At 33.2% G+C, this 21,838-nt stretch overlaps 2 protein-coding genes across 2 annotated transcripts; one reads left to right on the top strand and one right to left on the bottom strand.

The window, feature by feature from the left end:
* Window positions 1–18: 18 nt before the first annotated feature.
* Window positions 19–5,980, bottom strand: LOC146999504 (uncharacterized). Its single transcript, XM_085826317.1, has 4 exons — window positions 5,606–5,980; window positions 5,386–5,506; window positions 3,331–3,456; window positions 19–3,225 (listed from the first exon to the last, which is right to left on the bottom strand). Exons 3-4 carry the CDS (start codon window positions 3,374–3,376, stop codon window positions 2,618–2,620), a joined length of 654 nt encoding a protein of 217 aa, XP_085682443.1. The 5' UTR covers window positions 3,377–3,456; window positions 5,386–5,506; window positions 5,606–5,980; the 3' UTR covers window positions 19–2,617.
* Window positions 5,981–15,702: 9,722 nt separating this feature from the next.
* Window positions 15,703–21,711, top strand: LOC146999503 (uncharacterized). Its single transcript, XM_085826316.1, has 3 exons — window positions 15,703–17,377; window positions 20,291–20,450; window positions 21,198–21,711. Exons 1-3 carry the CDS (start codon window positions 17,350–17,352, stop codon window positions 21,592–21,594), a joined length of 585 nt encoding a protein of 194 aa, XP_085682442.1. The 5' UTR covers window positions 15,703–17,349; the 3' UTR covers window positions 21,595–21,711.
* Window positions 21,712–21,838: the final 127 nt, after the last annotated feature.

The following is a 21,838-nucleotide window of genomic DNA, read 5'->3' as shown; positions in this document are numbered from 1 at the left end:
TTTAACCATAAAAATACTAACATTAAAATTAATTTCACTTTAAGAACAATAATCAGTTTAATTACATAGGCTTCGTATAAGTAGTTAAAAAGATTAATCTTTTGAGAAAATGCTCTTGCGAAGTTCAAAAAGGAAAAAAATGCAGTGATGTATCCTTAAATCAACAGTCACAGTTCTAGACAGTTTTGGTCTCCTGCTGATCTTTGTTTCTGGTTTTGAATTATGTTATCTATCATAGGAATTTATTTTTGATAAAAATGAATAACATGCACAATTCATTGCACAGTGTATAATTTAATGAATAACACAGCATTTATTATTTATTATCCACAGAAATTTTGATGCATTAAATTCTTGTCATTTCTCTAGTAGAAATTTCTAGATAAGACATAGGTGTTTGTAATTTTAATCTTTCAGCAAATGAAAAAAGTGCATAATGATTGTTAAGATTTGTAGGACATATTGAGGAAAAGCCTTTTTGAATTATTATTAAATCCAAGTAAGAAGATGTCTCGTGTTACAAAGGTTGAGTGAAGTTTACAGAAATTAAGAAAAGTAATACCATTGTTTACTTTGTACTGTATTCGAATGTAACCCCGCTTTTTTTACTTCCTTGTACGAAGTAAAAAGGAAGTATTGTTATCGCAAAAAGTTTCAAACAGCAAACATATTTCAATGAAAATATCCATTTTGACCTCTTCGAATGCAAATTTAACGATGCATTTGCGTGATATCTGTACATAAGGACAGAATAAAAGACTCTTTTCCTCCAAAACTTATAAAACTGCTTTAAAATGAATTCTGAAGAGGATTTTTCCTGGTGTCTGTACGAACGTATCTTGCATAACTCAAAAACGAGTAGCCTCAGAACATTGAAATTTTGTATACAGGACTGCTATAACATGTAGATGTGCACCTCGTATTTTGGTTGCAATCGGCCGCACCAAACATATATAAATATATTGATATATATATCCACTCTGTTACCCGGCTCAGTGATCTCAGTTTCTTTACTCTTATGTGGTTGTAAATTGTACATTTTTTGCTTTAAAAATGATTGAATTATGTTGTTCTTATCTTCCGGTTAAAGTTTTTATGCCTTTAGTAAATCTGTATGCAATATTTTTAGAATTATCAACAATTTCGAAGTTGTTTAAGTGTCGCTAAGCCTAATAATCTTTTTTTGATGGCGGCCATTGCTTGTTTACATTTGAAACAACAGAGTAGTGGATTTGCTGCCAATCTAGAGAAACGTAGCTCGCAACAACAAAGATAACGCCTTCATTTATTATTGCGAATTAAATCATGCTTAATCCTTTCTGGAATTTTTTCGAGGAAATAAGTGTTTAAGATTTACTTTGTAATTTTTAATACAGATGTTTTGAGTTTTTATGTATTTTTGTTTTGTTGCAAAGTGAGAACTGAATTAATTGAATGAGAAATACTCAATCGTCTGTGAAAAACTGTTTCTTTTTTGTTTTGCTTGCTTAATTTCTTTTATATATTGTTCTAACTTTATTATAGTATGTGAATAGAACATGTGGCAACGAGATAATTCTTTACATGACATAAATTTTGTGCATTCTGAGTTATAATATGAACGAAATATAATACTGTTAAGTGAACCTAGAACCAGAGTGTAGCTATGGTAAACAAATAAAGTGAATTTTAAAGAAAGCATTTATTCTATTGCGGTTTATGCGCTGTTGGCGAAGTAGGTGTAATTCAATCCAATAAGTTTAAATGAAATGCAAGAAAAAATGCGTATAATTTAATATTCCGTACAAGGAAGTCATGTGGTGTAAACATCAGATTTTTCCAGAAAAAGCATATGGAATTCAGGAGTGCGGCTTACACATGAAAATGATTAGAAATAAGATGCATACAAACAGCTGGAAACACAGCAAAATGTATTTGGTGATTGAGTATAAAATCCATTGTTGGGAGAATGTTTCATAGAACTGTACAAGTTTAGTTGTGGTTGCAGGTCATGGTGACCAGTTGTGGGATACTAGTACTAGCGATAATGATACTGGTAGTGCATGTTCCTTTTGATTGGAAAAAGAAAAATAATTAATGTATGGTAAGTACTGTTTTCCGCTAACTGCTTTCACACCTGCAAAATGGAAAAAATGTTGTATACAGGCTATCTGTCATTTATCCTCAGGAATTTCTTTTTTTTTTAAATTAGGCTTATTTAGAATATGGTATTTCTCCTAAAAGAAATTATATATAAAAAATTGAAGAAGGTTGTATATATATGCATGTGCATGTTTATAGTTTAGAGAGTAGTACTACAGTGCAATGCAGAAATATTCCATACTGCTTTGCACAGAAATATGCTGTTCTATACTTATTTCAATATTGCATTCTATAAGTTTGATTCAAAAATGCCATTGCAGATATTTAGTGTATTCCTATAACAATAAGGCTATTGTCAAAGTATGTTTCTGAGTTGTCATTAAAAAAAAAAGGTATGCCTTGTACTTTCTTAATGTAATTATTTTGTTTGAATATAAAATAGCAGTGTTTCCTAGTGACCTTGCGGTAACTACTTCCACTCGTTTTTTTGTTTAGAGAGAGAATCGCCATGAGCCCTATAACTCTCTATAAAAAATTAGATATACTTTCCTTGCCAGGGAACAGAACCTTCGTTTGCGAAGTACTCGGCATAATTATCTCTGATATTTTTGGCGAGACTTGTGGAGTTGTTTGAAGATTGTTGTGAAACAGATTTCAAACTTTCACTACATCTCCAGAGCCCATCCTGGACCTCTCCGTTCAACAAAGGGTAGTCACCGTACATTTTGGGACAATATAGTTTGTTACCATTCTGAATTCCATCTTTAATTAAAAAGTTGTGGAGGCAACAACAGGCATTTACAACTGTCTCACTGTTTTCTGGAGTTAAAAGAAGTGGTTTTCTTAAAACCTGCCAGTGAGATGACAGTATGCCAAATGCATTTTTGATGCATCTTCTTGATCGAGAGAGTCTGTAGTTATAAATTTTCTCTGAGCATGATAAATTACTCCTGGTCCGAGGATATGGTCTCAAAAAATGCTTTTTCAAACCAAATGCTTCATCGCCTAAAAATACATGAGGCAAAACTCTTGCACTTTTAGGCAACTTTTTATCATGTGGCAGATTCAGCATATTTTGATCCACTGCTCGTCCCAGGAAAGAATTAGAAAAAACCCCTGCATCGCTGATGCGTCCAAAATTACCTAAAAAGAAACGTACAAAATTTTTATTAAAGTCGTATATGTAATTTTTTAAATAAAATATTTTGGGTACAACATTATTACTATAATCTATGAGAATTATTATACCTATATCTACAAATACAAAACAGTAATTTGCGTCACAAGATGCCATCAACACTATGCTGTTGAATTTTTTGTAGTTCGTATATGTCGAACCTGCCAATGCAGGAGCTTTTATTTCAACATGTTTTCCTGAAAGAAAGAGAAAAAAAAGATAAGGGGAAGGAACAGGGCAATTACACGTGAATTAACACGTTGACTGCCACAGGAAAGTCAGGTAAAATACTCCGTTAGACTTTTTAATTATGTTTTCTTGTCCCCTTTAACTTAAAATCAGTTCTATACTTAGTCTAAATATTTAATAAATTATTAAATAAATAATAATAATTAGTTTACAATGTAATTCACCATAAAGCAGCACAAGAATTCATCGTCTTGATAGTAGAAATTAGTAAAATTAAACAAATAGTGAAACACCATATATAACCAAAAATGAATAACCTAGTGAATGTATAAACATCTTAAAATGTTCAAAATTTCTCATATTCGTTAAATAAACACTACAATCCCTTTAATTACAACATTGTTGTCTTACTTCGACATAAATAATAATTACTTAAAAGATATTGCAGCAAAATATGTATTAAAATTGTAATAATTCATAGAAAAGTTTCCAGAAACCAAGAATATAAAGCAACTTTGTAAGGCCATTGCAGTAATTTTAGTCCTGTAAATCTGTGTGTTTGTGAAGCACCAGTGACTTATATGGCTCCAAACAATAAAAAACCTGTGAATCACATTCAATGTTGGCTGTGAAAAGTAAGGCCACCGTTGAATTATCACTGATGCTGCTAGCAGTCAAGGTGTTAAATAATATTTTTATAACTAGGATATTAGCATATAAAATTTAGCACTTTCATTATATATCATATTTGATACTAAGTATTTGTAATGCTTGCGGTATGAATTCGTTGGTGACGTGTATAATGTAATAGATGATTTAGAGGTAAAAGTTTTTGGATATTTTATTTATTTTATATGTGGAAATGTTCATTACTTTTTCGCGATCAGGTAATTTCATATATGTTCTTTTTACCGGGTTTAAAGATTGAGAAAATTGTCATGTATTTTCGTGAAATTTTTCTAATATGAGAAAAAAGCAGTGTACAAGGATATAGTGAAGAGTGTGCGCAATGCCATTTTTGTGCAATTCTGGAATTTTTTAAATAATAATAAATAATAATAAAAATAAGTCGGCGTGTACATGGTTTATGTGTATGTGTTATTTTGAAAAACGCGTAAGGAGTATGGTATTGTGCACTTTTTCCCAATTTTGCAGTGAATATTTGTCATGATTAAGCAGTTTTGTTAGATAAAATTTCTAGCATAAGTGTAATTCGGCTAGTAGATTGTTGGAAGAAGTGTTCAGTAGATAAAAAGAAAAGAAACATGTCTTTACTTCGTGAAGACAAAATGGCGGCGGAAAAAAAAAAATAGAGGGTTGCTGTAGGAGAGTTGGTCGCCTAATTTTCGCCAAAAAAACGCCAAGTTACCATAATGTAAAGATCAACCGAATTTAGTTATTCTACACTTTGCTTCTTATAATAATGAATAAATGTAGGAAAACCAAGATAAAACATAAATAGCTTGAGGTCATAATGTGTAAATAGATAAATAAGATATGTACACATATATTCAAAAGAATAAATAATAAAGTTAAATTTAATTTAAATAATTCTCTTGTGCCATTGCTGCAAGGAATGAAATTTGAATTTAACAAACATTCTCTATTCATAAAAAGAAAATTTAAATTTAACTAAATTTTAAAAAATGAAGTAATGCAAAGAAATAAATGATTAATTATTGCTGCGAACTAATCTAGACTATCATTTAAATTCTGAGAGCATATATAAATCAAGTGCAAGTATCGAAATCCATGAATAAATATATAATTCCAAATTAAAGCCTAAAAAATTTATAAAAATGCATAAGTGAATAATTCTTGAGCAGGCAGGAGACAGACTTATTGAGGGGAAGTTACCTTATGGCTTGCCTTTTAAATATATATTTAAAAAAAATACTTGCATTTGACTAAGTTACATATATAACAAAATTATTTACCTTAAGCATACAGAAAGCTTCTCAGATGGTGTCAGAGGTTACCTCATGCAAGTGTTTTTTTTTTTTTTTTTTTGGTCATTTTCTCACTCACAAGAGACAATAAATAATCATACTGTTTAACCTATGAAACAGAAAAAAATTATTAAATACAGCTATTAATTAAGCAAATAATTAATTAAAATTAAAAATAAGAATAATTGTTTTAACTTTAAATACTTACCGACATACGAGTGAAATTGAAGAACAAATCTTCGTTTCCATTTCTGAGTTTCGGAAGAAGCTCGTTGTGCCAACCAAGTATTGGCCTCTCCAAAAAAATATCTCTCGACCATTTCGTTTTTTACCTTCTTCCGTTGCCTCTTGGCTAATGAGAAGGGCAGATAAAAGATCATTCTGTTGAGCCAGTAAAACTTTGTGGGGAGCTGAAAAAGCCATGGCACAACGAAAAAAACAAGCAGAGCGAACGCGGGAAATCAATCGAGCGGGAAAGTTGTAGACATTGCACGCATGCGCAAATTTAGCTTCTCTCATTGGCCACGTCTTACACCTCGTTCTCGCAAGTGTGAACAGGTCTCCCGTATTTTATGACCTTATGACTATGCCTCTATGCGCTTTACGCCCTCGTCTGAACGAGCCCTGAGAGAAATCGGCTAGATGAGGCCCATTGAAGTGGCAACACTTTGCTGGTTCCGTGAGTGGTACTGGACACGTTTTAGGAACATGCGAGCCTCCGCAGTTGACACGTACCCAATCTCTGGTGCAAAGCAGGGAGCTGTGAAAAACTGATTCATGTATATAACATTGGGGGGGGGGGGCGTTTTTTTTCTTTTGAGTGATTCAATCTGAACACTGAGGTAGCCAATTCTTTTTACTTGATGCATAGCCTTATTTGCATCAGTTTTTTTTTCAAGATGTATAAGAAAAAGGGGCATTGGTCTATTTGCACGTCGGTTTCTGTGAAGAGCGATGTATTTGACGTCGAATCCTTTATCTTTTAAGTCTTGGGTGATGTCCACTGGATTAATTGTAGTAGGGAGGCCTCCGATAACAATTTTGAGGACGTTTTCCTCTGGAAGTTGATAGGTGTGTTTTTTTAGATTAATGTCCGTTACAACTTAACGCACGTATCTGTGCGTATCTGCGTCTGGTGTGTAGTATATTTGCTTTTATCTGTCCTATAATTTACTTGCCAGTTTGTATATTTATATTCTGTATGAATTCGCCAGGTTGTATTATATCATCGATCACTATGGGAGGAACTCGTATTTGATTTGATTTTGCTTCATTATCATTATTCTTATTTGTTTTATATTTCTGAGGTTGACTTTTATCGGCGGTTGTTTCTTTATTCTTTGCATCGTGAGTGATATCTTCTTTCTCAACCGTATGCTCGATTTTCATTATGTCATTGGTCTAGTCTGGACACCGGTCGAGATCGATATTGGAAAACCAGTCGGGATTCTCTTTCCACTCGACAGCAGAAGGGAGAGCGAGTCTGGCCCCTTCAAATTCCGTCGGTGGAAAGTGAAGTGGAAATTGCGTACGGAAGTGACGTTTATTGCATAGCCAACCAGTCTATCTCACCTCTACATTGCTCCAGGCTCAGGGGAAGGGGTTAGTTTGTTGTCAAACGGGCTGTTTCGCACGTGCTTATTACTGAGGATGGCGGTAGAAAAAAAAATCGAGTTCGAGTAAATGGTGAAATTTTTCGAAAAAATACGCTGCTGGATTTAGTAAAGAGTATGGAAAAGAGAAATGGGAAACATTAATGGATATTTTAAACGTAGAAAGTAATGGCCTTTTCAAAACTTCAGGTATGTGAAGAAAGGTAAACGTAATTTTACGTATGATCTTTTGCAAAATGGAAATTTTCTAAAATGTTACATGTTCGTAAACTATTTGTTAACAGGAATTTTATGTTTAAAATACATTATTTTGTCTGAAAAGGTTATGCAACAACGTCATAAGTCAAATCATTGAAATATAGCACTGCGAATGCGTGTTTAATATTCCTAATGAATTTGAATAAAACAAAATTTTAATTTTTAGCAATCCATGATTATATCAATATTTTATTCATTCAGGAATTATACCTATCACACAGCTACAAATATACTATGTATCGTAGATACCAATAAGCAGTGAGTAAAAACATAACAAACTTTTAACAAAAGTAATAGGAAGTAAAATTAAATAACTATAGATGAAATTGTAAAACATATTATCTTGCACACACACATATATATATATATGTGTGTGTGTGTGTATTTTAACATATCCAGTGAAAGGAAATTGCAATACATATTCCTATTTATACCCTTTTTAAATCGATCCAACCAGTGACTGTGTGGTAAAATCGCCGAACACTGGTAGTTTGGTTCGAGGTCCAAATACTGCGAACGGGTATGTTGCATTACCAACATATCTCTGATAACCAATATATATGTCATTACCAACATATTTCTCGTAAATTCCAAAAGCATAAAAAATTAAGGCATACAAAACCTGTTTTAAATAAATAAATATATGTATATATAAATGCATTATAAATATATATTAATACATACAGTGAAAGGAAATTGCGGTACATATTCCTATTTATGTCTTTTTTAAGTCGATCCCACTAGTGGCCCAGCGGTAAAATCTCCGAACACTGGTTGTGCGGTCCGAGGTTCGAATCAAGCAAACGGGCTGGACGCATGGGCGTCATTACCAATGTATCTGTCATTACCAATGCAATGACATATATCATTGGTAACTTCTAGAAGCATGGAAGTTTAAGGCACAGAAAATCTGTTTTAGATATATATATAATATATGTAACTGTATAAATATATTAACAGATGCAGTGGAAGAAATTGCAGTACATATATATTTATACCATTTTTAAATCGATCCCACCAGCAGCCGGTAAAATCGCTGAACACTAGAACTTCGGTCCAAGGTTGGAATCCCGCGAACGGGCTGGTTGCATGGACGTTTTCGTGGTTTTCCCCATGTGTTACGTGTATACGAGCTAGTTTTCCTTAGAATGTCCTCCACGAAGGCAACCCTCACTTTAGGCAGATAGCCCTCGAGGCTTTGCCGTAATTACATAAAACCAAAACTAACCACTTTTTAGATCTGAATAAATATACACAAAACTGATGTAATATCTAAAAGTAGACCACATTAAAAAATCTGATAACTAATTACAAATCTTGCATTATAATATTGGCAAGAATTTAACCGAAAATTATACAGGAATTGAACTTGTTTTATACAGGAGATTCTAGAAACTATTGGAAATTGACATTGATATCGGTACAGTTAAAACTACTTAAATAATTTTTTTTACTCAAAGCAATTTAATGTAAATGTTGAATTTAGGATGTGCATAGTTTGAATTATATACTGCGTATTCTTTAATGCATGTCTAATGTATTACATTTTTATACACTACAAATTCAAATAAAAGTAGAGGAAAATACATTATAATTTAAAACATAAAATTGCAAAATTTATAAATTACTCATCAAAACATGAAATGAAGGACATTGATATATACATTAGTTTAAAAATTACAATTTTAAATTAAAAGTATGTACCCCTTCTTTATATGTGAAATAGGAAGACACCAAATATATTATTTTCACTAAAATTTAATTAAGGCATTGGTAATGTAGAATAAATAAATAATGTAGAATCGTCAGCATCAAATGCGTTATTTCTATAGCGAAATACTCGAGTTTTTCACAAATCTTAAGAAATTAAAATATCTATTACGTACACTTTCAAAAACAATCCGTGACCTCCGCCGTCCTCAGTTTAGCTCTAAAACGACGGTCAGAAACTTAAACGGCAGCTGTCCAGCTGACGGAAAAATTTCCGACGCGTCGATCTCTATAATGATTGAAACGATGACACCAGACTCGCTCTCTGTCAAGTAGATCGCAAAAAGCGACCCCTTCTTCTATCTCGACGGTGTCCAGACTAGGGCCCTCAGCTTCATCTACTAGGTGTTGATATTGCTGAAACTTTTCAAAAAGTCAGCAAAAAGGTTCATTTTTTCATTACGACGTTTTTTTAGCAAGAGGAGGGAGCTGCAAAGTGATTTATGAGATAATGGCAAGAATTTCCACAGCACATGCAATAATTAAAGGATTTAAAAGAATCAGAGCAGAGCCATGCAATAATTAAAGGATTTAAAAGAATCAGAGAGAATCAGAGGAGTAAGAGATTTCTTGACATCCAAAGAGATAACATGGAAATTCATACCTTAGCGTTTCCTATGGTGGGGAGGGTTCTGGGAGTGTTGGATGAGAAGCATCAAGAAACCTCTGAAGAAAAGTTTTGGAAATTTTTAATAATGTGTCAGACAAAGAGACTTTAACTAGGAGGAAACTTTACTATAGTAGGCTCTTAAAATTAACATGGATCAATGGAAAGAGCAATATTTACTCCATTTAAAAAATGTACATAACTTTGCTAATCCTAAAACTGAGCGCAACCTTAAGACTGGAGACGTTGCGTTGGAGGTAGAAGAACCAAAACAATCCAAACTACTTTGGGACATGGGTGCAATTAAAAACGTGATGATAGGAAGACATGGACGTGTTCGAGCGTGCCTCGTTCGCACGCCCAAAGGGCAATTCAGAAGAACGATCCAAATGTTATATCCTTTCGAAATTTAATTTAGAATTTTTGATATTATTGAGCTTTTATTATTATATTATTAATTATTATGTTCATTTATGGCTTTGATATATACTAGTATAGATTATTCTTTTATATTATTCATTTATGTATGTCAAACTATTTAGTATAAAACCATTATTAATTAATGTTAATATTGTTATGTAAGTAAGTTTGTGTACTCTTATTAAAGAGTACAGGTGAGAAGTGATGTAGAAAAAGAGATAGAAGGCGCTGCACCGCCCGTATGTTTAGCTAATTAAGAGTTTTCACCAGAGAGAGATGGGAGTGCTTGAGAGTGGTATAAAGTAGATATCCTGTAATCTGTATATAATACTTGTACATAGTCTTTGATTCATAAATAGCTTTAGTTAAAGGAAAGTGTCTTTATTTGATACCATAACATATGAAGATCACCGATGCCGCGTATGGAATATTGAGTAAGTTATTACATACAAGATTTATGCAGTAGCTGGAGTGCTTAAGATTCCTGACTTCAATCTAAAAAGGAAGCTTGGGGGTAACTTAAGCAGCGTTGTGAAATCCTTTCCGCGATTCAATTTACTTAAAGGTGGCGCTTTCACACATTAATGTGGCGGATAAAAACCGGTATTTTGATTTGTGATCTGAGTGATGGAGTTGCATAGCTTTTCCGAAATGCTTGATTTTGTTCAAGGAGGCGTAAATTCTCGTTATATTACTGAAGCAGAGAGTATTTTAAAAAGCGGATCATTTGGTAATGCACGGAATTTTACTTGAAAAATCCAATGTACAAATTTTAGCTTCCTAATTAAGGATAAGTTCTATAGTGTCCTGGAGCCGTAACCTCCTACCGTGCGACAAGATCTCGATACGAGAGTGACATAGCAAGCGATACCTTCTCGTTCGACTGCTACTAAAGATTGATGAAAGCGATTGCTGATCGCATGAAAGCGAAGGAAAGAGTGAAAAGCAGCAGTGACATAAGCGAAAAACGGTGACCGTTGTGTTCGCCCCGGACCGGCGCCCCTGCGCTGGCTGTATGGTGGAGGAGTGGGTGCGGTACGCATGTTCCTAAAATCTTGCTACCGTGGCCTATATGTACAGTACCTCCTAAATGTGCTGAGTAGGAGGTACTGATATGTAGGCCTCGCGAAAGCTCTACGTCTATATAGTTACGTCTATATTCTTGTAACCAATAGCAGCGAAGCAGCTATCACAGCAGGAGGTACAGCGAGTACGTTTTAGGAACATGCGTGCGGTAAAAGGAAGGAAAGGGCAGAAAAGACGTCTTTCTTCTTCGCTTTCTAGCATTCAAATGTTTCAATTTTGTGACGTCATGCTTACTCCATCTATTCTAAGCACATTGGCAACCTAGACCAAATCTAGTCACGTGACAGTACGCTTTTCCGTACATTACGAACTAGTTTTGTATTTACTGTAATGTATGTAAGTTAAAATTAAATAAGCTGTTCTATATACGTATATTATTTTTACTACTAGATTAAACTTCTGTAAATATATATATTTAAATTATTGGATACATTTATTTTTGTATTTTGATATTTAACACTCTGCTTGCAGAACATTTGCCAGCAATTTTAGCCGGCAGGCAGAAAGATTTAACACCTGCAAAAACAAATTGTTCTTTGTCGCACGATTTCATCGTTGTGGTGCAAGTGTTTAACGTTTCATTTTCGTTGAAATTCGACATAAAATCAGGTACGTATTTTATTTTAATTGTTGTTTAATCATCAAAGAATAATGTGCAAAAGAAAATTTGAGGAAATATCTGACATGATTTATAGTGTCGAGAAAAAAATTTCAGTAAACATGGAAAATCTTCGCCTGGAAGCGATTTTAAGATCAACGTGCAAGCGGCTGAAAACAGATCTTCACAAACTCCGACGAAAACAAAAGAAAAAAAAGATGACAAAGAAGAATACTGATGTTCGCTTAGATCTAAATGAAAAGTGGAGAAATGATGAGACTATCAGTACGAACATCGAACATAAAGACTCATCCACTGAAGAGGATGTGTTAGGTCTGGATGAATTTTTTAGGAATTTGAAAATGCTTAACATTGAACATAAAGTTTCATCCACTGAAGACGATGTGTTAGGTCTGGATGAATTTTTTAGGAATTTGAAAATGCTTGGATGAATTTTTTTAGGAATTTGAAAATGCTTGGATGAATTTTTTAGAAATTTGAAAATGCTTAGTGAGGTTAAAGGTAGTTGTGTGTTTATTAATGCAAAAATCTTTCGAGGCGGACTGATGTTACGCTTAGAAATAATTTTTTGAAGGTATTGGGATCTGTTTAGAGAGATACTTTAGGGAATAAAATGTACAGCCTCATTGTTACATTTCTCTCCAAGAACATGCTAGGGTATTAGCACATCTCATTTATGTTAACTCATCTTGAATTACAATCCTTTTGTTAGCATTCATGAATTGCCTAACTGTAGGATTATTATTCCACCTACCACATACACATATCAAATCAAAGAATAATTTAATGTCATCCTGACTTATTTTATATGCAGGCAAGTAAATTAATACTGGTTCTGAACACTGTATAACATTTCTATATTTCTAACAGTCCCAGTAAACTCTCAGCACATACAATCAAACCCAGCAATCCAGTTCTTCTGTTTGTTTGTATCGAGAGAAGTTTCTCTGGATACGTTTTTAAAGAAAAAGGGTATTTGACAGCATCTCTTATGTATTCAGAAACATTCTGAGGATATAACGGCTTCTTCCATTTTCGTTGACGTATATTTTGAGAATTAAAAATATTGAAAATACGATTGATGTGCCTAAGCAATTTCAGTGTTGTTTCTGAATTTTCACAATTTATTAAGCCCATACTTTGACACTCTTCAGTTGCATCAGCAACTGAATCACACATCAGTTGTGCTGCAAGTTGTACACTCATTTTTTGCCGGAACCATTCCCAATGGCATTTCCGCAATTTATTTGATAGATGCAATCCTTCTGCATCTTGTACTTCTTGCAGTTTCACAAGGAAACTCCAAGTTATCAATTGAATTTCATTATCTATTATACATTTCTTCTCTCCCAATGTATTCCTTATTAATTTCAACATGTGACATGGGTCCAGAAATGCAAAAATATTTTCTTTATTTGAAGGATGCTGAAAAAAAAGTTAACAAAGATTTGTTAGTATCAAATGAACATCCTAAGTGTTTGGCCATGCTCCTGTTGCATGCAGTCCCATCAAATGTTAATGATACTACCTTGATACCAGTTTTTTCAACTAATATTAGACACTGCTAAACTAAATTGCTTAACTGAGTCCAGAAATACCATCTACATGAAAATAACCTATTGGTAATTTCCAACTATTGCTTATGCACACAAGCATAAAAGCTACGGCTTCTTTTGCGACAAGCAGACAGTCATTGTTTAGATCTGTCCCCATATCGACATAGCCATAATGTTTCTTGCCATTCCATCTATAAGCAAACTGCATATAAGTGGGTATTGTTTAGCAGATAGTGCTTCATGTGTAAGAAGTCCTAAAATTTCATCACTGAAGGCTGGTGAACCATCAACACATTTATATCAATTGCACAAAGTCTGTGGTTGTGGCAAACATGTGTCAAATGTTTCCCTAACATAATTATATGCCTTAGAAGAGTAAAAATGTAGCATCATTGCAAAAGATCGCAATTCTGGTGTATATTTAATAGAGGCAGGGTTTCCTTTGACCTTGGCTATCCTGGTGTTTCAATATTACTTTATTTGCACCTCCCAGTCTCTCTAATATATCCATAGTATCTTTCTCTAAAATCATTATGACTATAAACAAAACTTTCGTCTTATCCGCATGCTACACAGCGGCCACGATCATCAGTCGTGATGTCACATTGCTCACATTTCTTCGGCTTCAATTTTCGTCGAAGATTGTCATTTAAATTGAAGCAGCGCTTTCGCTTTCTTCACATCTGATGGAAGCATCTGGGAAAAAGAGGGGAGGGCTGTTTGACTGGTTTTAGTGGCAGGAAAGTAGAATTGCTGTTTCACCGATTATATGCATGGGTGTTCACTCTGTTAGCGCGGGCTCTTGGTGCTTAGAATTGGAGGGGTGATTTCTAAAGAGGCAATTAGATGATTATTGTGGTATCTGACTTTATTGGAGAAGTTAGCTGTGGTTTCTATATTCGTTAATGTTCTTGATTTTTAGAAAACATTTTATTTTGGATGAATTGGAGTGGTTTTAAATTTGTGTTTGTGGCATGACCCCAGATTTCGCATCCGTAGAGTAATGCAGGTCTTAAAACTTGGTTATGAGGAATGATTTTGTTTCTTAAGGAAAGATTGCTTCTTCTTCCTAGTAGGGGGCGCATATTGACCCTGGTGTAATTGCGTTTTTGTTTTGTTGCTTTAAATTGCTGGGCAAAAGTAAATTTATGGTCAAGTATTATTCCAAGGTATTTTGCTTTGTTTTTGCATTCCATTTCTTCTTTGAAAATGATATGGTTTGGGAGGTCTTTTATTAGAATTACCTTTACTAAATAAAACTGGTTTGGATTTTTGGGTATTAATTGCGATTCACCATTTGATGAGCCAGTCTTCAAGTTGATTTAGATATTTTTGTAGTTGCAGCCAGACGTTAGTTAAGGTGGAGGCGTAAGTTAAAATAGCTGTATCATCTCCGAATAGCCCTATTGTGATAGATAGATTTCTTGGTATATCGTGAGTATATATATATTATAAAAATATGGAGAAAGTGCTGATCCCTTGAAGTGTACCTGCAATTGTACTACTTCTGGAAAAGAGACTGCTATTAATTTTGACTGAGAAAGTTTTGTTATCTAGGTAGGAGGTGACAAGTCGGATGAAGTGGTGTGGAAAATTTAATTTGATGAGGTTGAATATAAGGCCTTTGTGCCATACCCTGTCGAACGCTTTTGCGACATCCACCTGTGAGCAGTTTGGCGTTGAATCCATCCGTGACATAGTTGATAACTGTTAGTAATTGATGTGGGTGCTATGTTTTTCTCTGAAGCCAAATTGTTGGTCAGGCAGGTAGTTAAAAGAATGAATATTTTGCCGGATATTATAAAATATCATACGATCAGTTATTTTTGTAAGGTTGCTCAGTAGACTAATGGGACGGTAATTATCTAGAATTGCTGGATTGGAGTAAGGTTTCGGGAAGACAACAATAATTGCGTGTTTCCAAATTTTAGCATAATAAGCCAGTTTGATGATGCTGTTGATAATTTTAGTGAGACAGGTGATGGCGTTGATGGTAAGATTCTTCAGAGCAATATTTGTGATTCCATCGTCTCCTGGGGCTTTTTCTTCTTCTGATAATTGATAAATTCCGCTACGGTGATAGAATTTGTAAGGAAAGTAAAGTTGCGAGGTCCAGGGGTATTGCGAAAGTTGTTAACAAGGCTACATTTGTTGTGCCTTTATCATATGGGTCAAGGTTATGAGTGAATGTTTCTTAGAAAGTGTCTGCAATAGCGTTCGCTTTGTCTTGATTGGAATATACGACGCCGGAGCTCGTGTGAAGGTTAGGGATTTATTTATAACTATTTTTGAGATTTTTAGTGATTTTGTAAAGGCTATTGTCTTCTGCAGATAAGTCATTTAAATAATTTTTCCATCTGTCTTGCTTGAAATCTGCGATGCTTCTTTTAATTTCATTTTGGATCCTGTTGAGTTGGTTTTTAATAATGGGTCTCCAGAGTTTTGCCAGATTTTTCGAATCCTGTGTTTTCTTCTAATCTTATCCTTGATTTCCCAGGGGAGAGGCATAGAATTGTTTTTGATGTTACTGGTAGCTAGATTGATGGCATGTTGAATATTTTGGGTGAATTTATCAATTTCTTCTATTTAGGATTTTTTTTCAATTTTTGGGTTGCCTGATATCGTAGAGGTTAAAATTTCGGAGAACTTGGGCCAATTTGTAATTCCCACACACCGTTCCAAAGTTGGGGAGTAGGCATTAGTGGATATTTCAAGCATGATCGGGTTGTGGTCGAATGCTAAGGCTGGAATGGCAGAGATGGTGCAGGTTGGAGTTAGGCTACTGGAAAGAAAAAAGTCTATTGTAAAGTGGCTATTGTACCCGTAATGGGTGGGGTCATCGGTGACATGTATGTTAAGATTTCTATTTTGAATGAGGTTGAAAATTTACCTGCGTATTTTATTAGATGAGTTACGATTCCATAATCTAAGTTTGGCGTTGAAGTTGCCTTTCACTATTGCAGTAGAGTTTGTAGAATGTAGTATTCCTAGTTCTATCATGTTCGGATTATTTCTTGGTGGGATGTAAATATTAGAGATTATGTATCTTTGATTGTTCAATTTCATTATTATGCTGTTGCTTTCAAATGAGATTGAATTATTGGGGGGAATTTGATGATCAAGACCTCTTTTGACATAGGTGCAAATTCCTCCCCCCTCTTCCTGTGTCCTGGTCTGTCCGGTAGATATTATAATTTGCTATTAGTACTTTTTTGCACGGCTTCAGGTGAGTTTCTTGAATAAGAATTACGTCTGGTTACAGGTCTTGAATTAGGTAGTTAAATTCTTCTTTTTTGCCAAACAGAGTGTTCGCATTCCAAGAGAGTATTTTTAGTGAGCTGCGACTGTTATTGATTGGATTCTTAAAAATAGTTGCTAATTTTTTCTAAGACATCTATAATGACTCCGAACTTTTCGATTGTGTTGGTTGCTGATTTAAATTGCTTGATTCCACTAATAATGACTTCCCATACATCTTTGAGACTATTGAAGTTGAAAATTCTGGAGACTGGAGAGCTATTGGATTTTTGGGAGTGTTCGCTGCTATTTTGTGTTGAATTAGTATTAGTAGGTGGTACTGTTTCTGTCTTGATGTTGTTTCTTGATGTTCTGTCTTGATTTTAGGTGTTGCACTTGGTATGAACTTGGATTTATCTGAGTTTGGGCGTGCCGAACACAGAGCCCATTCAGACGAGGGCGTAATGGACATAAGTGGTTAAAGCCAAGCTGCGTTGCCAAGGCAACCAGTCTGTGCTACGTCACATAATCTGGTTTAAGGCTCGTGGCGCAAGGTTGAAAGTTTTCAACTTTACGCCGAGTTTGGGATAAGCGTCGACCAATCAGAGCGAAGCTAAAACGAAGCGGGACAATTTCGCTGTCACTTCGAAGGCGACATTTTTTTTTAATATGGAGCGCATCGTGTCCAATGAAATTTTAATCGCTGGAGTCTAGAACCATCCCGTAATTTGGGATGCAAGATCCGTGGACCACAGAAATCTGAACCTCGTTCAGAAAGCCTGGGAGATGATTGCTGAGGATACAAATTGTGGTGGTAAGTAAATTTGGTACTATTCGGTTTCGAAGGCCGTAAAAAAATTGCAACGAAAATGTATGCGCAAAAGCGCCAAATCTAGCAAACGCGCCCATTTAACAGCACGCCAAATCTAGCGTACGCGCTGATTTCAGATTGCGTAAGTTTATATAGTTCTGTATTTCTTAAGACGCCATTGAAATACTAGTTTAATTTTTAAATCATTTTTTGATTTTAAATCCTTTTTTGATATCCTATGGATTTAACAATATGGAAATTGCCATGACGAAAAGTCGGCAATAGAATTTTGGGTAAAGTGCAGAATCGCCCACTGCTTGACGCGTTTTTAAGAATTGCACATACTCGGTATCCATGTGCACATCAACCTATTTTCACTTTAAAAAAAATTCCCAGAATTGCACAAAAATGGCACTGCGCACACCCTTGACTTTATTTATGTACACATCGACCTATGTTCACTTAAAAAGTAAAAGAAAATTGACAAAAATCCAATTGCTTTTTACCCTTGTAAAAAGCGGCAAACAAGTAAGTGAGCGATTCTGCACTTTACCGAGAATATTTTCAAAGGAAAGGCATCATTCATTATAGAAAATTACGTTTGAACAACCAACGAGATGAAATTATGCTTTAGCGATAAGCCGGTAGCGAAATAGCGATGCAGGCATCTATTCATTATGTTTAGCAATTTTTATATAAATTATAATAATGATCTGAAATAGTTATTTACTCATATGCTTTCATTCATTCCTGTTTAGCCTTTTTCATATAAATTATAATAATAAATTAAGTATTATATGAAATTAACCTTTCATCTAGATTAAAACATCAATCTTAAATAGTTATTTACTATAATACTTCCTTTCTTGACGCAGTTATTAAGGTTGCCGCAATTATTTTTGGCAGCATTGGCATTAACAATAGTTTGGCGATTTTTTACGGCCCTCGAAACCGAATAGTACCGTAAATTTTTTGCCCTTTTTGTTTTGTTATTTAGATCGCTAGGTCTTAATTAAATTCGCATTCATATTTAACTTGTCTCTTGCATACATGTTTTTTTTTTAAAGTCCATTATTAAATTTGATTTTGTCTGTCATTATTATGCTGATATGATTATGGGTATATGTAGGATACTGTGAATGATTTATATATATATATATATGTATGTATACATGCATTCATCATTTGAAAACCATTACAGTTTACTAAATTAACAGTGTCAGAATGCGATTTAATTACAAATTTTATTTGAATTTCCAAAATATAAACAATTTTTATTTTAACTGCATATTAACAAGAAGAAAATTTGAACTTGATTTATATTGGTTAAAAGATCTACAGCTATTTTTGGAAAATGAAAGTAAAAAATATATAATACTGTTATAGAAATTTATCTGAAGCAAAGATATGCAAAAGTTTCAAATTTGCATGTTTGGCTGGTTTCATTTATCTGTATTATTATTGCTATTATTATTTTTGTTATCACAGAATAAGAAAGAGAAACCTATTCAGTGAGGTGAAATCAAAGAAAATTCAATTTTACTGTATCGTTGACTCTTTTCAAACCATTTAAAATTTCCCTTTATCTTTATTTATGTATTTAAATTTCTTTCAGTGTCATAGAAAGAAAACAGTGTAGTAATTTTTGAAGAAGCTTAAATTAAAAATGGATATTGAATAAAAAGAAAATAATTTAATTTAAACTAGTAAGCATGTGTAATGCCTTTACATTGCTATGGAGCCAAATAATAGGGAAATAAAGCCAGGGAGAAATGTGAAGTCCTTGAACTTGAAATGTTTTAGTTGTGCAAGTTCAAAAAATAAAATGATTGATGTTTGACCAAGCTAGTAAAATTACTTAAAAAACTTCATTACGAACATAATTCACATTCATCTCAGTTACTTCAATAACATATCACATTTATGTTCTAAACTATTTACTCTGAAGGATGAAATTCTGAATATGTTTTGTTTTATGAATGAAGTAGAGAGGATTAGTTTTTGGATTTATTGATTGAATACTATTTCTGTATTATCTTACTAACTTATGTGACAAATTGACATTTTAGATCAATTACAAAATGTTAAATTCCACTTCCTCTGTCAGGTTACATATATTTGATATATGAAACTAATTAATCCTCTGGCCCCCAAGAAAGGTATTCATATGATACCAAACCATGTTTGCATGCCACAAAGATAAAGCTTGTAAAAAATTATAATTATGCTTTTAAAAAATGGCACCCAACTCTTTTTTTGAAATAACATGGTTCACCAGTAAGAAGAAATATACTTTTTTACACAAATTTTTTGTTCTATCATGAATCCACCCAATTTTTTTAAATTTTTATTTTGACAATTTATCATCATTATTTATCAGAAGTTGTTCAGTTTATCCCCACACATGCTTCATAATGTAGTTGTTGAAAATAAATACTATTGCATTGCTCTGAATTTATCTTTTGTGGAATAGCAATAAAAATGTTTTACCAACTTTGAATTTTCATGGCAGTTAAATAAATATGTGAGCTCTGTCTGATATTTAACTTCTAGCCTAACACTGTAGTATTTAAAACCTGCAAAGTAAAATTTTATAATTGGTCTTCCCAAATTGAATTTTGATTCATCGCTAAAGACAACCTGGTTCCATATGTTGTAGTCAAGTGCGACAGCATTCCAAACAGAGAAAATGGTGTATGTCATTCAGAGCACATATATCTTATTGTCAAATTTTGTTATGATCTTACAATTACTTCATGAGGCATAAGATTTTATGGCAATGGGTGTATTTATTAAAATTTTGCAACTTCAAGTAGACATTTATTTTTTCACTTAAATGAACATTTACTATCTTAACAACTTGTTCTGGTAAAATTAATTCGTGAAATATAATACATTTAAAAAAATTTATTATAGTGAAAGAGCTTCAGTACCGTTGGAAGTGCATCCGAAGGTCATACATCAGGTACAAGAAGACCTTGACAACAAGAAGCGGTGATGGTGCTGCATCAAAAATAAGAAAATTTCCACTTGCTGAGCAGATGGCCTTTTTAGAGGATACTATCAGACATAGGCGGTAAATTCTGTTTTACGTATTGTAACTACTATAACACAAGCCTGTTAAAAATGTAGAAATTATGTAATTTAATGAATTGTTTTTGATATTAAGTTGTGAATATAACATAATTCCACTTAGGAAAACTAAGTGGAATTATTGAGGATTTTTTATTAATGTACAATATATTATCAGTACATTAAAAAAAAAGCATATTTTAAATGATTAAGATTTATTTTTAGTAATGCAAACTAGATACTAGGTATAAAACTAATTTTGAAAAATGTGTAATATTTTTTTATTTTTTGAATGTAATAAAACCAAAAATGACATTTTAATTAAGAAATTGATGTTCATAATCCGGAATTCTAGATGTCTAGTATTAACTTAGAAAATGAAAATGTAGATTTTGAAGGCCATTGTAAAACTGATAATTATCTCGCAGTGACGAGAATAATACATAGATAAGAAACTTAAATCATGATGTTGCAACTTCAGTATACAGATCCTCCTAGAACAGAATAGAAATAAACTTGATACTCAAAGATTTCTTTAATGTATTTATTAATAATTCCTATTAAAAATCTCATAGTGTGTAAGCCTTAGTTAAACTATTATTCAGGATTTATTAAATATATTCATTAATAAATAAGCAGTTATTTAACAAGGTTTCACTAAATCTTCATGTATATTAGAATTTTTAAATTCTGTGTGTAGTGGCAATTTTTTTATTTTAATATTGTGTATTATTTTATTTTTCTAACGTAGCACTCGTTTCAATGTAAAACCAGCAGTGGATGGGCCTAGTTGCAGCAATGCATCACTGCTTCCTGTTGCTGAGGAAGAGATTCTTTTGTCACAGGACCTATTTGATAACGAGGATGTCAATCATCTGGATGTGTCCTGTGACGAAGATCATCAAAGTGAAACTTTGGAAACTCCAAAAGTATTGAAACGAAAGGGTCAAAATTTTCAAGAGCAAATTTTGAAATTGATGAAGAGAAATAGCGATATGATGGCCAAAGAAGTCTGTGATGATGACATGCATTTTTTAATGAGTTTTCATAACAAATTGAGAAATATGGATGAAAATTTAAAAGCAAAAGTTAAGCTCAGGATCATGCACGCTGTGTATGATTTTCAATTTATTATGAAAATTCTTTAAAAAATGCATGTTTGTAAATATTTCTTTGTATATTTTTTACTTGTAAATATCTCTTTATTTATTTTTATTGTAATATTTTATTTATTTTTAAAATAAATTTATTGAAAAAGATGAAAATATGGTATTGCTATTTGCTTTAAGTGCTGATTTTCTTTTCAAACAAACTTTATAAATTCATTTTATTAAAACATCAAATTGGTATCATGAATTGTTGGCTTCGTGCAGTTTTAACCATAAAAATACT

This window comes from Stegodyphus dumicola, chromosome 1 (genome assembly GCF_044657685.1).
Source record: "Stegodyphus dumicola isolate Sdum_Otavi_A_Nest chromosome 1, ASM4465768v1".
Lineage (NCBI taxonomy): Eukaryota > Metazoa > Arthropoda > Arachnida > Araneae > Eresidae > Stegodyphus > Stegodyphus dumicola.
Note: the sequence above shows the minus strand (reverse complement) of the source record. Positions and strands in the feature narration are given on the sequence as shown.

Bases quoted from the DNA above. Each gene is read 5' to 3' on its own strand.
- LOC146999503 (XM_085826316.1), top strand. From the start codon at position 17,350: ATGATTGCTGAGGATACAAATTGTGGTG. The intron at 17,378-20,290 runs GTAAGTAAATTT...AATTTATTATAG, and splicing joins TGAGGATACAAATTGTGGTG to TGAAAGAGCTTCAGTACCGT. The intron at 20,451-21,197 runs GTAAATTCTGTT...TTTCTAACGTAG, and splicing joins GATACTATCAGACATAGGCG to CACTCGTTTCAATGTAAAAC.
- LOC146999504 (XM_085826317.1), bottom strand. From the start codon at position 3,376: ATGGCATCTTGTGACGCAAATTACTGTTTTGTATTTGTAGATATAG. The intron at 3,226-3,330 runs GTATAATAATTC...GTTTCTTTTTAG, and splicing joins TTTTGTATTTGTAGATATAG to GTAATTTTGGACGCATCAGC.